At 53.0% G+C, this 16,027-nt stretch overlaps 1 protein-coding gene across 1 annotated transcript in view; it reads left to right on the top strand.

Moving 5' to 3' along the window:
- Nucleotides 1-6,073, top strand: part of MN1 (MN1 proto-oncogene, transcriptional regulator) — a 32,326-nt gene extending 26,253 nt beyond the window's left edge. Inside the window, exon 2 of the mRNA XM_088525042.1 lies at nt 5,349-6,073. Within this exon, the coding sequence (XP_088381168.1) occupies nt 5,349-5,533 (185 nt within the window). The 3' untranslated portion in view covers nt 5,534-6,073. The remainder of the gene's footprint in view (nt 1-5,348) is intronic.
- The last annotated feature ends 9,954 nt before the right edge of the window (nt 6,074-16,027 follow it).

A 16,027-nucleotide genomic window follows, 5' to 3' on the forward strand; every position in this document is an offset into this window, starting at 1 on the left:
TACACAAAATAAATGAAGTGCAAGATTTCTGTACCGGAGCAGGTTAGGGTTCTCCTTAGGTGCAAGCAGTGGCTTGGTGCTGTGCAGGATCTGGAGCTGAAGACAGTTGTCAGAAGAGACAGATGATCTCTCCAAAGCTGGATACAGGATGCCAGAGGGGAAGAAAACTGAAAATTGTGCAAGGTTTGTGGAGTAAATAAGGCAGGTCACTTATTTCTTTGTATTTGCAAATGAATGCAGCATGAGCTTCCGTGCTCAGGAAAATACCTTTATCCAAGATTTTATCAGTGCTGCTGTGGTGAGGGAGGAGACAGTTCATTTGTTTGTAAACACAAATGCGCTAGTTGTGTTTCAAAAGCAGCATTTTAGGAGTAAATTAATCCGTGGCGACTAGGTCCAGTGTGCAGAGAAACATGAAATGTTTTCAGACCTTATTTTCCTTGAAAACTGAAAAAGATGATTCTGTAGTGTGTACAAATGCAGAGCTATGTGCCTGAACCAATATGTCAAACTGTCATGTGGGAGATTTGGTGAAAAACATCTTGTCCTAAGGGAATAATTTTAAACACTATATGTAGGTTTGCTGCCTCATAAGAGATCATTACTCAAATATATTCCCTCTTATGGTAGCTTGGCCTCTGCTTAACGGGCTCGGAGCGAGCCGGAGCCTGCTAATGGATCCTCTAAGAGAGGTTATCGGGTGGTGGAGGGAGCGTGATCTCCGGCCGGGGAATTCCGTGTTTTTGGCCAAGGCTCCGACGTGGCCGCAGCAAGAGGGGCAGCAACGCGGCGCTTTCCGCTCGAGCGGCCATCGAGGCCGGGCTGCGCGGACGCGGCCCCGAGCGCCGCCGCCGCCGTGTCAGAGCCGGTGAGGAGGTGTAAGGGACAAGCCCCACGGCAAGGAGCCGTTCCAGGGATCTTCACCTCCTGTTTGTCACTTTAATCTTACAGCAACGCTGAAGCGTGGAGTGGAACCCACTGCAAACCAGACCTTCACCAGGCTGCAGGCGCACGCTCGCGCTCCCCGCCTGCAGGGCCTCTTGCCGCTTTTGTTGTTGCCGTTTTTGGCAAAAACGAGAGAAATGACAGGAGCAGCACCTGAAGAGCAGCGGCAACTTCTGCTGCCTCTGCGGAGCATCGCGGTTGCCGTGGCTACGCGCTGCCCCTTCCCGTTATCCTCCCCTCCGGGGAGACGGTGCCTCTTGCAGCAGAGCAGGTGAACCAGGTTTCAGGAGAATGAGCTCGCCTAAAAACCAGGAGCGCCTTCGTTTGGGTACTGCGGGTGGGGGTCGTGGCAATTAAGAAAGCGTTTTTCGCCTTTGAAAGGACATTTAAAACGTTACATGAGGGAAGAGGCTTTTCAGAGCAGCGTGCCATGAGAGCATGAACGTGCGTGTACTTGGCGTCTCCAGCAGCAGGGAGGGTGTCGGGGTCTCGTGTCGCTGAAGGGAAGTGTTTTTGTGCAGGCTGCCGCGGACGCTCGGGCTGCAGAGCCGGCGCCGCGCGTGCGCGTGGCAGGAGCGGGTCCCCCCGCGCGCCCCGGGCGGCCGCTCGCGACGCTCAGAATATTCCCTGGATAGATTGTTTTGTATCAGTCGTTACTGATGAGCGATACAAAGCTATTCAGAGAATATTTTCAAATATTTACCTAAAATAGACGCTTCAAGCAGCAGTAAACAAATTTGCTGGAGTATTGGCTGAACACAAGCACTTAAAGGGTATGAAACTGGTTGAACTTAATTCACTGTAATGTTCAAATGAGTGTTTGCAAATATTTTTTTGCCATAGTCACCCAGCGCTTCCAGATGTTGTGGCTGGCTTTTGGAAGTGCCTGTGCACAAGCTGAGCTAATAATATTAATCAGCCCTCATGTTAACTTCCAGGGCACTCAGTGCTTATTGCAGGAATTTTCTCTGCTGTGAGCAATTTTGCACAGTTGGCTGGGATACAGACTTGTGGGTTTTTTCTTGTTTTTATCTTCCTCTGAAATGCGGCGTATGGGCTGTTGCTATGCACAGCAGAACGGGTAGGATAGGATATTATAATCGAGATAAAAGGAAGCGATTGCTCCCAGTGCTGGTAACTTGCACTTGCTGTTTGCAGCGGGTGGCCAGGACTGCGGTGGCTCCTCCGCTCGGGCGACGGCGAGCGGCCGAGCCGCCCAACACGACCGTCCTCCCTGGGCCGAAAGGGCTCCCTGCAGCACAGCCTGCAGGAAAACTCTGTAAAGCAGCACAGCAGAGGAGCCAAAGCAAGGAAGCAATGGGAAAATAGGTAATTCCTGGAGGTGGGCTTAACCAGACTCGCTCTTGACCTGCCGGAGAGGGTGGAGGCTGCCGTGCAAGGTCTTAGCTTTTATCTCTATCTATCTATCTGGTTTAGCTTTTATCTCTAGCCCAGCGCTGCCCGCAGAAGCTCTCCGTTTCCAAGTGCCGCATCCTGCGAGCTGAAGAGTTTCCCAGCATCTCCCCCGGCGCTGCTCTATCTCGTCCTCCAGCTGGGGCAGGAAGCCTCGCCCAGACCTCTGGACCTGTGCTAGGGAAGGTGGCCCCTGCCAGAGGGCTCTTGCTTTCACCAATAACACTTGGAGCTTTCTTGCAGTCGTTCCTCGTAGAGGCAGCTTTGCAATTTAGACGTAATATGTTTGAAAAATCCTTGCTTATTCCTTATACTTCGTGACTGACAATGATTTATCCGAAACTTGGCAAGTGCAAGGCAGTGAAGTGATGGCACCATCTTGCTTTATCTGACTGATTTTAATGTGCCGAGTCCCATCAGTCCCTGCTCGCAAATCCCCTCAGGAACGCGTGCGTGTTGCATAAAGCAGCGCTCTGACGCTGGTAGTTTGAGGAAGGTGGCGAAGGGCTGAGGAAGGCTGGTGAAACGCATCGGCTGTGGGAGCAGGGCTGTTTTGGACAGGATCAGGCCGAGGTTCTCATGCTGAAGAACGTGATTCTTACCGGGTGAAACGGGACAGCTTCCAATTTAAATATGAAGGGTCCCATAACAAAGCTTTGTCAAGACAGAAATGACTGAAAAAAACAAATTGGACTGAGTATTTCCTTCCAAATTGCTTTGGAAATAACTTCTGGCAATGCGAGCCTTAGTGCAGGCTCTCCTCCCCTTCCCGGCCCGAACGCAGATGTTCTGTGCCCGTAGCGGCAGGGCAGGACAGGTCGAGCTCCTGCAAGGTGCTCCTGGGTTAGGTGTCCTGTGGTTGCTGTTCCTGAAGTTAAGAGCAGATCCCGCTCACCTGAGTCTTCCTCTGGGGCCAACAAATCCTGTTGATCACTGGGACATATTTTGCCTCGATTCCTTTATTTATCCCCGGTGAATACACCCCCAGCAATACCCCCTTCTGGGTGGCACCGAAGGTGGGTGCAGCCGTGCTGTGTGTGCCAGCCAAGTGGCTCAAAGGGCTTGGGCTTGCGCGGGCAGAAGCTCCAGGTCTGAGCGGAGCGGAGCGCCTGGGGACGCGCAGCCCGCGCCTGGGCCTTGCTCTGGGAACGTCCGTTCCCTGCCGCCTCCGTCAGCGCCGCCGCGGCGCAAACGCGGGTCTCGACGTCCTGCACCGCGGCCGCGCGTGCTGCAGTTCCCGGGCCGGCTCTTTCCTCTTTTTCTGCGGCAGAGGAAGAGAGCTGCTGTCGCAAGGACTAATCTCCAGGCGCTGGTGCTTCCTGTCCCCAGACCAGCATGTCCTGTGCCTCGAGGGAGACCGAAGGGAAAAATTAGCTACTGTGTCTATCGTAGTGACACGAGCAAATACAAATGAAAAAAACATTTTTCTTCTTCAACTCTATGTAATCTCATTTGGATTTTTATATATTCTATAGCTGTAAGTTGGTGCAGCTATATTTATAATCAATCTTCATTAAAAAGCGTGTAGTTAGGGAGTCTCTCTCTCTGTCCCATGTGTTCCTGACGTGTCATCGCGATGTCCATTTCGGATTCCCTCTTCTGCCCTGCCCGAGCCGAGGACAGCGCACGCAGAGCGGCGCTGGCGCGTCGGGTCCCCGCGGCCTGGGCCTGCCCGAGCGGGGCCTTGGGCACCGGGAGAGGGGTGCCCTGTGCTTCGGCCGTGCCGCTCGCTCATCAAAAGCGGCCGATAAAGCAGTTCAGCGACAGGACGCGGCACAGCGTGATGCCCTTCGGCCAGCGGCGCTGGTTCGCCGTCTCGGCGGTGCGCGAGGAGCCGCAGGAGCTGCCAGCGGCCCGGCCCGCGCTGTGGCCTCACTGCGGCGGCGCGCAGGTCGCCCTGCTCTGCGGCCGGGCCCTGTTGGCAGCCCCGGTGCCGACCCGTTTCTGTGGGCGACTGCGGCAGCACTTTGAGCAGGAGCGTGTCTGGCGTCCTATGCCCCAGCATTTAAAGCATTTTGCTGGTTAAATCAGGGACTTTCAGATGCTGTAAGGTGTTTTAAAGGTTATCGCAGGTCCGGCATCGCTGCGGTGCTGCAGTAGGACTGCTCGGTTCCTGCCGGATACCTGGTGTTGCAGTTGGCGGCGTGGAGCAAATCCGACTTGTTCCACGCGGTGCGACCGACCCGCCCGGCTCACGGTCCGGAGTGTCAGAGACCACGTGAAGCAGCGGCTCAGCAGGGTGAACATTCGCACCCATTCTGGGCGTTTGGCACGCTCTGGAGTCGTCCTTACCCAGGCGAAACGGGAATTCTCTGTTGTTACAGAGAGGCCTTAGAGCTCTGTGTTGTGCTGGGGTCTGTCCTCTGCCTCTCCAGGGGGGGTGGAGGTGAAATGGTGAATCACAGAAAATGCAGACGGCCTCTCGGGGTTGTTTTCCTGCCTAGACTGCGCAGCTGGGCTGCTTGCTCAGCTTTCAGGGCCGCTCAAGCCCTCCTTGCCGGGGCCGCAGCGGCTCCCGCACAGCGCGCTCCCTCCCCGCACAGCGCGGCGGCCGAGCCGCAGGGCAGAGCCGCGAGCGCCCGCGCTGCCGTGGCGGCCTCCTCGCCAGGGCCCCGTGCGAGGGCCGGGCTGGTTTGTCCTGAGCGCGGAGCGGGACGCGCCGCTCCGCTCCCGCCATGCCCGGGAGGATCCCTGACCAGCCGCAGCGGGGAGAGGGCAGCGCCCGCGCGGGACGGGGGGTGGCGGAGACACCTTCGGAGGGGAGAGCTGCGGGAAACAAGCGTGTTCTGCGTTTTCCTGCCACAGTGGAAAATGAATCCGTGAACTCACCGCTGTGAGACGCAGCTTTTGCCAAACGCCCGCGGGGGGCCCGTGTGCCGGGCCGGGGAGCCGGGGCTGCGGAGGGCGGGCGGCCGCGCGGCCCGGGGTCCCCGTCGGGTTTCGCTGCTGCGGGCGGTTGTGACAATAACTTCTCTGTTAACCCCTTCCAGCCCACGAGCTCCCCCCGAACAAGAGCTCCGCGCCGGCGCAGACGGGCAGCCACTTGCAATGCCTCTCGGTTCACTGCACGGACGACGTGGGCGACGCCAAGGGCCGGACTGCGGTGCCGACGTGGAGATCCCTGCACTCAGACATCTCCAACAGATTTGGGACTTTCGTGGCCGCCCTGACTTGAACAAAAGAAATTATTTTTTTCCTCTTTTTAATTTCAAAGGGCCGCTACTGCTAGGTGGACTATTTTTTTAGGTTGGTACCTGCTTAGTGGCGTATGGACTGGAAAGGGTTAATTTAAAGTAAACCTCAACTTTTTTTTAATCTTCTGCCACAGTATGTTACCAGTGTTAACCCTTCTGCAGTTAGCACACTTTTGCTTAAGATTTTTCCTGCTAGACCACTTTCCCCATTTTCTGTAATCTTGGCATACATTTATAGATGAGGCCTTTCCTTTGTCATCTCAGCGTATGTCCAAGCCACGTATGTCATGATAAGACAAAGATGCTACTTCTCCTCCTCCTTTTCTTTCGCGTTTCTTTTTTTTTTTTTTTCTTCCTCTTCTTTTTTGCTTTGTTCAGTGCTTTTGCAATGGTGTCCTGAAGAACAGCAGTTCAGGAATAAATGCCGGTTAAAGTGGAATTGCCATCGTTATATTATATATTGACACCAGCTTCTGCCAGCCACACGCAAACCAAACAACTAAAGCTGTGTTCAGTCTTCAGGCGACGAGTCCGTTCTTTCTTGGAAAGATTATTTTTTGTCAGTAATAGCACATTTAATCTTCTCCCTCCCTCGTTTACTTTGTCCATCTCTCCCTCCTTAGGCGAAGCTGGGGTTTGGTTTGTTTGCTGTTGTGGAGCCCAGGTACGGAGGTCTGTTACGAACAGCGGGTCCGGTCCCGGCCCAGCCCTGAGTTTGTGAGGGTTTTGTTCCCAAGAAGTCTAGCGGACGGTTTACTCAGTGGTCAGTAGTTCTCTCTTCTCCACCAAAGGCGCAGATGAGCAGAGCCGCCTCGGCGCGACGCGCAGCCCCGCGCTCCGGCTGCGCTCCCCGGAGCCATCCCTGGTGGGAGCAGTGCAGGGAACAGCCCCCCCGGCTGCCGGGGGCTGCTCTCCGTCCCGGCGGAGGCCGCAGGGCCGCGCGTCCCCATCCCCGCGCTGGTGCCACCCTCGTCCTGCCCTCCGTCCCGCTCCCGCGCGCGGGGCCGGGGCTCTGCGCTGGGCTGGGACACCCCGAGCGCAGGCCGGGCCCCGGCTTTGCCCTGCGTGTGAAGGACAGTATTATTAGATGCACACAATAAAAGGAAAGCCATGCTTTCCTGCTCGCGATAGATAATACTCGTTTGAGAAGTAAGTTGGAAGCAAACCAGCTCAAAAAAAAATGACATGATCTGACACTCCTGCGCTTTTACGTAACTCTGTCTATTATTTGTGTATCCTCTGTTTACAGGGAGTGTGAACAGTCCCACCCTTGTTCAGGCCAGCCTGGTTTCCTCTGCTCCCGGAGGCTTAACAGCTTCATTGGAAATGGAGGTTTTAGCTGTGAAATAAAGGTCGGAATCTCTAGCGTTATTTATTGTTTTTTTTTTTTTTTTTTTTTCAAGGAGTCCCAGAATATGCCCCTTCTCAAAGGACAGGCTGATGACTGCTTTGTGTTTACCTCAGGTGGTTGGGCTGGGCCTTAGTTAATTGGAAGTCATGTCCTGGTAGACATCACGGAGAGAGAATTCCATGCAAAATGTGAGTGGCCCAGGAGCTTCCATTGCAGGCAAGTGTTGTTCAAAAAGATCCTTGGTGTTTAGGGGCCAGGACTCTTCTCTGTTAGGTGAATGTGCTCTTATGATGACCCATGCAAGATAGTTTTCCTGTCATGGTTCTGGTTGGTGACTTTATTTTGGGTAGATTTGAGGGGTTGAACTTTGATTTTTAATACTATTTTAGTTTTTGTTGGAGCTGCCACTAGGATGAAAGTTGTTGCACATCCTGAAGTGATTGACTCTGGAGCTGTCTCCTACCTGCTTGGTTTGGAACAAAGAGGTGATATTTTGTACCTTTTATAGGTGCTTGTGCTACTGAAAAGTCCAATGCTCTTCCCTGTGCCTGCAATAAAACATCCTGAGTAAAATATTTCCTCGGAGAGTAATAACTAGCATTCCAGGTGCTGGCACATGCTTCTCTGCCCGTGATTTCTTATGTCCCAGTTCTAAGTTATACGTTGAACTTTACACTCTGTAGCAGAGCGCTCAGGCGCACGCCAAGCAGAAGGATGGAGCTGGGAGCGGGACGCTGCGGCTTGGGAAGGCTTCGTGGCATTCCTGCACTGCAGCACGGGGGTGGCAGAGTCTTTGGTTTTGGTTTTTCCTTCTGCACCAAGAGAACAGGTTTTTCTCGCTTGTGTAGGTCAGGCTACACCCCCCAGGCAGCAGGAGGAGGCCTTGAAACAAAGCCTGGACCGACCATTTCAGAGCTGTTTTCAGAAAGAAATCATCTGTTCAGGAGGGGGGATCTTGACCCAGCTGGTCGTCGCTGGGGTTTTCTGCTCTTGGCTCTCTGCAACCTGCACATCTTCCTCAGGGGGTTCTTTCCATTCACTTGGGGCTTAAATTTGTTCATTTGCTTATAGGAATATAAATTGGAAACAATTCCTTAAAATACAGTGCAGGAGCTTTAGATCCTAGGAAACGAGAGGAGGATTAGATCCCCGATGCACAGAAACTAAGGGACATATCCAAGTTCCAGATCGCACGGCTTGGAGGTGCAGGGAGCTCCGACCTCGGCAGCAGCTGAGTATCCGCCCCGGTGCTGCTGGAGGGAGGACAGGATTCCGAGGTAACGAAACAGTCTGATCTTCTTCCTGGCCTTACTGTCCACACAGTTTTGTCACCTAACACAGTTGCACGCAGTCTTCCTGCTGAGCCCGTCCCTTTGGCCCCGGAACGCGAGGGGAGCTGCCGGGACTCCGACCCCCAGGCCCCCTTGGGCCTTCACAGTCTCTCTGCTCCTTGTAAAGACCAGAATGGAAACGGGACACGTGTCTGACCGGGACAAGGTAACCCTGCTCGTACCTGGCGCGTTTGGCACTGGTAGCAGCTAGGGATCTGTCACACAGCTTTTGTTGCCTGTGGTAGTTCTGTTCTACTCATCTTCTCCATTAATTTGACACTCGAGGCACTGATTTTTTTTTAACATATATAAAATATCAGCATAGCGCTACATGCTAGGAATTGCAGTACCTAATTTGGGGAATAATAATGCCTTCAACTGAATGCTCGAGAGCTGCAGGTAAAAGCCTGCTGTGTAAGATGCAGATGTTTCTGACCAGGGAAACTGAGGCATGGGCAGAGTGTCCCCCTGAGCCGCGGCGGGGCTGGGCCTCGGCCCGCTCCTCATCCCTGGTCAGCCCTCGGCACTGAGCCGTGTCTTGCTTCCCTCTGAGGGGGCTCTAGCACAACAGAGTGTGAAATTTTATTTTAAAAATTTCCCCCAAATGACTGCATAAAGCCAGAATAACTTAAACTTGCACCTGCCCATCATATGGGGCTTCGAGGCATTGCATGAGAAGCCCGAGCTCCATGTTGGATGTGCCCCTAAGACGGGTCTGTCTTTGCTTTGTGTTGTGGAGAAAAGCTACAGCTTTGGCTTCTGGTTCGTTTTGGAAAATCCTCCTTGCCCCGCGCGGCCCCCAGGGCCACCCGCCCGCACGGGCCGCGCTGGGACCGGCCCTGCAGAAACCGCCTCTGGACTCGGCCTTGGCGGGTGAGATTCATCCTGATGGAGCTTGCTGATTTCTTCAGTATATGTTAAAAGAAACTTTGTGCTTATTCTTTACGTTAAAAAGTAGTAGCAAATTAGGCAAAATATCTTTTGGATTCAAATTGTGAGAAGTGATAAAATATCTCCTTGCCAGAAAAAAAAAGGGAAGAAAGAATAGGCCTTATTTATTAAATGCTCTTGAGAAGTTTCTCCTGCTCATTTTTTCATAGGGTTCATAGTTCTCCGCTGTTCTAGTTCAGTTTTTAGAACATCTGTAAGAGGGTTTAGACTCATTTTATTTAGTTAAGGTGAATTTCATCGAATATGTAAGGGTTTCCTTGTGTGGTGTGGGTGGAAGGGAATGAGCATCCAAACGATGTCACCGGTGTCGTTTAGGGACCGTCCTCGGGGGCGCCCGCCCTGCGGCCGGTCCCGCTGCGGAGCGGGAAGCGGGAAGCTCCGGCCGGAGCCGGCGCGGGCGGCGGAGGGAGGGAGGGAGGCGGCGGGGTCGGGGGGAAATTCTGAGTATTTTTTTAAGCTGCAATGTAAGGTTTTCTCAAATACTAGATTCACAGCTCTTCAATGGATGGTGTATAAGAGCATAACCCATTTTTATAGAATTGTTTCTCCTTTATTGCTTAAGGCTAATGGAGGAAATAGTCTAATTTTGTCTTAGAAATTCTCTATTAAAATTGTTGGTTTCAGTCCACCCGCTCATAGATTCTGACTGATGAAACTGCAGGCTGTGATTTCCGGCAGTTATAACTTTATCACTATTCACTACCCAAGAATATTACAGCTTTAAAACAGCCTTAAGCAAAAGGATGTTATTTCTTTGTACTAAATTTGGTTCATGGAAAAGAAAAAGAATCAAAACACTGGTAATCCGTACTGCATAGCAAACTCTTCTGAAAAATGTTATTGCACATGTAAAATATGAAAACTTGACTCTGCTGTGTGTTAGGCAATCCTGTAATCTTTTTTCTTTTTTTTTTTTTTTTTTGAATCTTGTTAAATTCATTTCTTAAATGCTTGGTTGGAAGACTGTGACAATAGCTCATGAAATTGAGTGTTATTTTTCTTTCTTTTTTTTTAAATATGTAAAGTGCAGTCTTCTGTATTCATGCATATTGTACATATCTGTATATGTTTTACTGAGCAACTAAATAACAATAAATATGATGTTAATGGTGGCTATTTCATACCATGGGTTTTAATTTGTGTAATAGATCCGACGTGAAGACACGAAGAGCGACACGATGCTGTTCGGATGGAGGTAAACCTCGGGCCTGTTACGACTGGGACAAGTTTTGCCAGGGCTCCAGGGAAGTCCCTGTGGAAGCGGCAGCAGAGCCGTGGGGCTGGCCGAGCTCCTCCGTCTTTGGTAAAAGCACCTCTGAGTTTTAGAAGGATCTTCCCCTCTAAAAACCTTCTAAACTCCAAAACCTCCACCTTGGGTTTGGAGGATCACTGGGTGCAAACGTTATTTTAAGCAAGAATGTTGGAACTGTCACAGTCTTTTTTTTTTTTTTTTTTTTTTGCTTGGAAGATTTTTGAGTTAAATACTATAAATAAAAAGAAGACAGGCTAGAGATTTTATTGGCCAGAGGTTTTATTAAGATTCTCAAAAATCCCTCCATATCTTAGTTATTCAAATAAAACTCTTCTTCTTTCATGTTCCTGCAAGTCTTCCAAAGAACCCATCAGGAGACCTGGTATAGGGCATTTTCCAAAGCAAAAAACAAGCAGTAACCTGGGCAATGTTCTGACACGTTGTCTGTGAACTGAGGAGTAACCTCCCACGTCGGTGCTCGGCCTCGCAGGGTTTTGCTGCTGAAGCTGCTTGTGCTCCAAACCCGGAGCTTCCCTTTTCCACGTGCGATGCTGTAGGACGAAGCCGTGCGTCTCCCACGCGCTTCCTGAGCGCTGCCCGCATCCTGCCCGTGGGTTACACCTAGTTGGGTATGTGCTAATTCGCGTCTAAGGCATCACACAGAGAATTTCAAAACCTTCCTGTCCCCGTAAGGTTCCTCTGCAATTTTTCATGGCATTCAATGAGCAAGTGGCAAAACAAAAACTGTTTGAGAGCCATTTCAAATGAGCTGAGGGAGAACTTGCTTCATTTTCAAACTGTGATTTTAATATTCTTGAAGGGATATGTATTCTTGAAGGGAATGATGTATGGAGCACAAATATAATTTGCTTTAAGGATGTGAGCTTATCTCTCATTATATTGGCCAGGTCCAGAGACAACAGAAGGAATTTGCTAACCTTACCTATTAAGAGATAACTGATTTAGAAACGCCATCTCTTATTAAATCTGGCAATTATATGCTGGATGCTTGGTAATGCTGGTCTTAGAAATAACTTGTTTACTTTTTTGTGTATGTACAACTCTGCTGAGGAACAAATCACATGTATTCACACCCTCTTGCTCCTTTCCATGTAAGTAGTTGCATGTTTTCCTCAGCTTTCAGCTATGATACCTTAACTGACACATTTTTATTGAAATTACTTTTCCTTTCTGGTTATTGGTGTTATTAAGCTTCAGCTTCCTTCTGGTCCTGAAATAGGAAGAGAAACAAAGTTCCTGGGTTCTTCGCAGCTGAGGGGGGTCCCTCTCCCCGAGCAGCCTCTGGCCTCTCTGCCAACCCGCTCGGGCGCTCTGGTAGCGGAGAGCTGCCCCGTCCCTCCCACGTCCCCCGGCTCGGAGCTGCCCCGTCCCTCCCACGTCCCGTGGCTCCTGCCTTCCTTCCACCCTCCCTCCCGGAGGGGACGGTGCCGCGGGGCCCGCTGGGGTTTCTGCCGCCCGCTCCTCGAGTCCGCCCTGCTGCGATCGCTGTTCGGGGCCGTTCGGTGCCCTCCCTCTCTCGCAGCATCGCTCTGCTCCTGTGGTTCTGGCGCCCGTCTGCAGGAGACGGCAGTTCCTGTGTCCGAGTCCCCGGCCGTCCGTGCTGCTCCCGGAGCCGGGAGAGCAGCCTCCACGGAGCAGCTTCTGGGCCGCAGATTCCCGCTCTGCTCCAGCCTGTTTGAAGGATCGTTCCATTTATTTATTTACTCCAGTAAAAGGCCCTGTGAGTTGTGTTCACAGGGGATTCACACGGCTCCTCCCGTGCACGGCACGGCCGGTCCTTGACAGCTGGAGCTGCCCGAACGCGAAGCCTCCCCTCGGCGGCGAGAGCGGCCGCTCCTGGCCGGCAGCTTCCCGGTTTGCGGCGGGAGCGGAGCCCGGGCTGCCCCGCGGTGCACCGGGAAGCCGCCGCGCGCCGGGGAGCCGCCTCGCTGAGCGCCGCGCTCCGCAGGCCGCGCGGGCGCCGGGCGCTGCTCTGGTTGCACCCGTGATCTCCGCGGTGCAGCAAGGTGCTTCCCCCCGAACATTCACCTCCTGCTCTGTCCTCGGAGACTAGAGTCTGGTTTGTATCAGCGTTCAACAGGAATTACAGGTTATTCGCTAAAGGAAAGCAAGCGGCTGGTTGGCCAGCTCTTATAGTTCTTGCTCTCCTAATCTTTGTTCCCTGTGCTCTGAGTCTGTGCTGAGGTTTGAAATGTCTGTAGACATCTCTCTTTTCCCAAGCCATTTAACTGATTTAATTATGTCCTTTGAATTATTTTCTGCGTGAGGTTTGGAATTCTTGTCACGGAGGAGACCCATAAATATGTATCGTGTGCTCAGCAGCCGGGGTCCCTCCCCGCGCCGCTGGATCCGCTCTGGCGAGGCTCGGCCGGGGACGCGGGAGCTGCCGCGAGGGCCGCGAGCCCGGCCAGGCCTCGGCGCTGCCCCGGGGCTCGTTCGGGCAGGGGCTGCAGGGGCTGCGGGGCCAGGGCACCTCCCCGAGCCCGCAGGAGCGGGGACCGGTGCCCTCTGCTCGTGGGCGCCAGGGTTTCCCTCCCAGGGGGTCATTTAAAACCCTCTTTTCCAGGTTACTGTCTGTGAGAGCTGCTTTGAGCCTACTGCGGTTTTATGGGAGTGGTGGAAAGGTGTCCCTGCAAAGCAAAGTAACTAAATGCAGGAATGAACATTTGGGTCAAAGACATCCTTTTGGATGAGAAATTTGTTAGAAAATGGAATGAGGATTGTTTTCGCTCAACGTGAATTGAGCATTTCCCGTGTCTCCGAGCTACCTGCCTAAAGCCGTTACCTTCCTGCCTGGTGACCCCAGCACTTGTGGCTCTATGGCCAACAACATCACATTTGGCTTGCAGAGTGTCTGGAAACTCTTGGTCCTGGTAAACTCTGTTGTGTTTTGCCTGCTGGGCAGAGATGGAAATAGAGGTGATGTCTATTCTGAGCCTTCTTGAGACATTGCCAGAGCTTATTAATGATAATGTAGAAAGTAGAGGTGACAAGACCTGAGGAAAATCATTTAGGTCATCACTGGTTAATTAGTGCTGGATTGCTCTCTGCTCCCTAATTCCCAAAGCTCTGACCAGCACAATTAAAATTGACAAAACAGTGGGGAGGGCTTAACCTCTTAGTTAAATCAAATCAAACCAAAACAAACCAAAACAAAGCGGCCTCCGTCCCGGCTGCAGAGCTGGGGATCGGCCCCAGCGCCCAGAAGGGGACACGCTCTCGGCCTGCAGCCGGGCCGGCCTCGGAGCGCCCTTTCCGCAGGGCTGGGCTCGCGGCTGCTGCGTCCAGGGCCTCGGGGCCGCTCCGGCTCCTGCGGCTCCAGCCGTGCCGGGCTCCGCCGCGACGCCGGCAGCGGCGGCAGCTCCCGCCCCGCTTGGCGCTGCCGCACTCCCTTCAGTGGCGAATGTTACTAAGCCACAGATGAGGAAACTGTTGAAATGGCACCCTGAATTTAACATTAAAACATTAATTAAAATATCAATTCCAGCCTCCGCCAAGAAGGAGGCTGAAAACTTTGCAGGTATGAGAGCTCATGTGGGGATGAACCATCCTCAGGGGCTTTTAATCCATGGGGTTAACTGGCAGGGAATATCAGTTCGGAGCTTCGGGAGGTGGGAACTTTTCTCCATTTCTTTTTATCCTCTGCAAAATGCCCCTCGCTCCCTCCCCCCTGCCCCCCACCCCTTTTCTCTTTATAAAGCTGGAATTCTTCCAGACTCGGCTCTGGGCTTGCAAGAAAACTTTACTGTGTAAATTTGCTCTTTGTGTTGGGAGCCCTTTGTTTAAACAGCATTGTGAGCCTGCCGGGGAGGGCTGCGGAGAGGGGGAGCCGGGAGGAAGAATTTGAAAAGCCCTGACCCCTGATGAATAAAATCCAGCACATTAACACATTCTTCAATAAATTCATGATTGCAGATAAGGTGGGAGTCCCCAGGGCCGGGCTTTTCATTAACCCCCTGCTGTCTAACCCAAACACACTGCAGTGTTTTGTTAGCGCGCTAGGACAAGCAGAGCCCTTTTGTGGCCGAGGGGCTGAGTGGGCATGGGGAGAGCTCCTATAGGAAGCCCGGCTACAAAATGGGACTCTATTTCAGAACAAACTCCTTTTGGTTAGTTTGATGAGATTACAGAAGGGGAAAGGCTTTAACAAGGGGCTTATTGAAGCTAAGTAACTGTTCTGAATACAGTGAGGACCAGGGCAGAAAACATATGATTCTCAAGTAAATAGGAGCCTCTACAGTAGGGCTAAAATAACCAAGCGGCCGTGCCCACGGGTGCTGCGCGGCCGGGGCCGCCGGCCTCGCGCCGCTCGGTGCCACCGCGAGGCCCACGGGCCGGGCGGGCGGCTGGACGCGGTGGCGGCCCGGCCATGACCGCAGCGCTGCCCGTGGAGCCCGCGGCGCCCTCGTGCTCCCGCGGCCTTCCCGCCGCTGCCGGGACGACCCCGTGGTCCGTGACGCGCTGGCCCTGCTGCTCCTCTTGGTTGACGGCTCAGATTTTGCCTCCGTGGTGCTGGAAATCTTTTTCCAGCCTGGAAGTGCTCAGGCAGGTTGCACCCATTTGTTTTTGTGCTAGGATTATCCTTTGGCGTAAATAACGCCGTGTTGTTGCCAGTGTTGCTCTCGGCAGCGGTGATGGCGGAGAGGCGCTCGGCGTCTCCACCGCGGAGCGCGGCGGGACGCGCGGCCTCCCTCCTCCGAACACCGTCGCCGAGAGGGTCCGTCCCGTCCCGGGCGGGATCCCGCCGCGGCCACGTCGCTCCTCGCGGCGCTGGCGCTCGAGACGCCGTGCGCAGCGCGTGCATCGCTCCTCGCGCGGTGCTTTAGTCTTTGAAACTTTGTTCTTCTTGTTCCTTAGTCAAAAGCCTATTCTGGAAATAGTTTGCCTTTGTGGAGCTTTGCTGTCAAAAAGGACAGCCTGCAGTACTAGGAAGCTTTTTCGGGTTGTTTTTCGGAGTGTTTACATTTGAAATGATCTGAATTCTGTGGCTGATGTTCCCTAGTCTTGGTCTGCCAAACAGCTCAGAGCATCACTCAGGCTAAAGAAATGTGTTTTGGGATGGAAACCAGAAAAATCATGAGTTTGTCTGCGCTTCCTGCTGCGTAGCAGTGACAGCCCGGTGCCCTCGCAGGCCGTCACCGCACGAGTGCCAGGGTCCTGGTGACAGCCCTGCGCCCCGCGCAGCCGCTGACGCCCAGGTCGAGGGAATCCAATTACTCCTTGTTGCCGCTAACAAAACTGTTTTGTTAATGTCTGCCTTTCCAAAGAGCACGTGCACCCGAAGCTGTTCCAGATCTGACTGCGCTCCCGGCCCTGTCGGCATTGCATCCTCCCTTTAAATAGTTTAAACTGTTTACATTTCCAGGGTTAATAAAGGTAGAGGGACGTGTGTTATGTTTGTAATTAAAGCAGAGGGTCTCGGTTCAGGAGGCGCCGCGGTTGCTGTTCCGGATGCAGTGGGATTCGGAGCTGCCCGTGCGGTTCTCTCGGTGCTGGGATCCCCCCGTGTCCTGCACAAGGCTCTGCACGGGGTTTGGCCCGAAGCAACCGCAGCGGCTGCGCTTGGTGT

This window comes from Tinamus guttatus, unplaced genomic scaffold (assembly GCF_059628265.1).
Source record: "Tinamus guttatus ecotype Peru unplaced genomic scaffold, ASM5962826v1 Tinamus_guttatus_pri_ptg000223l, whole genome shotgun sequence".
NCBI classification, from domain to species: domain Eukaryota; kingdom Metazoa; phylum Chordata; class Aves; order Tinamiformes; family Tinamidae; genus Tinamus; species Tinamus guttatus.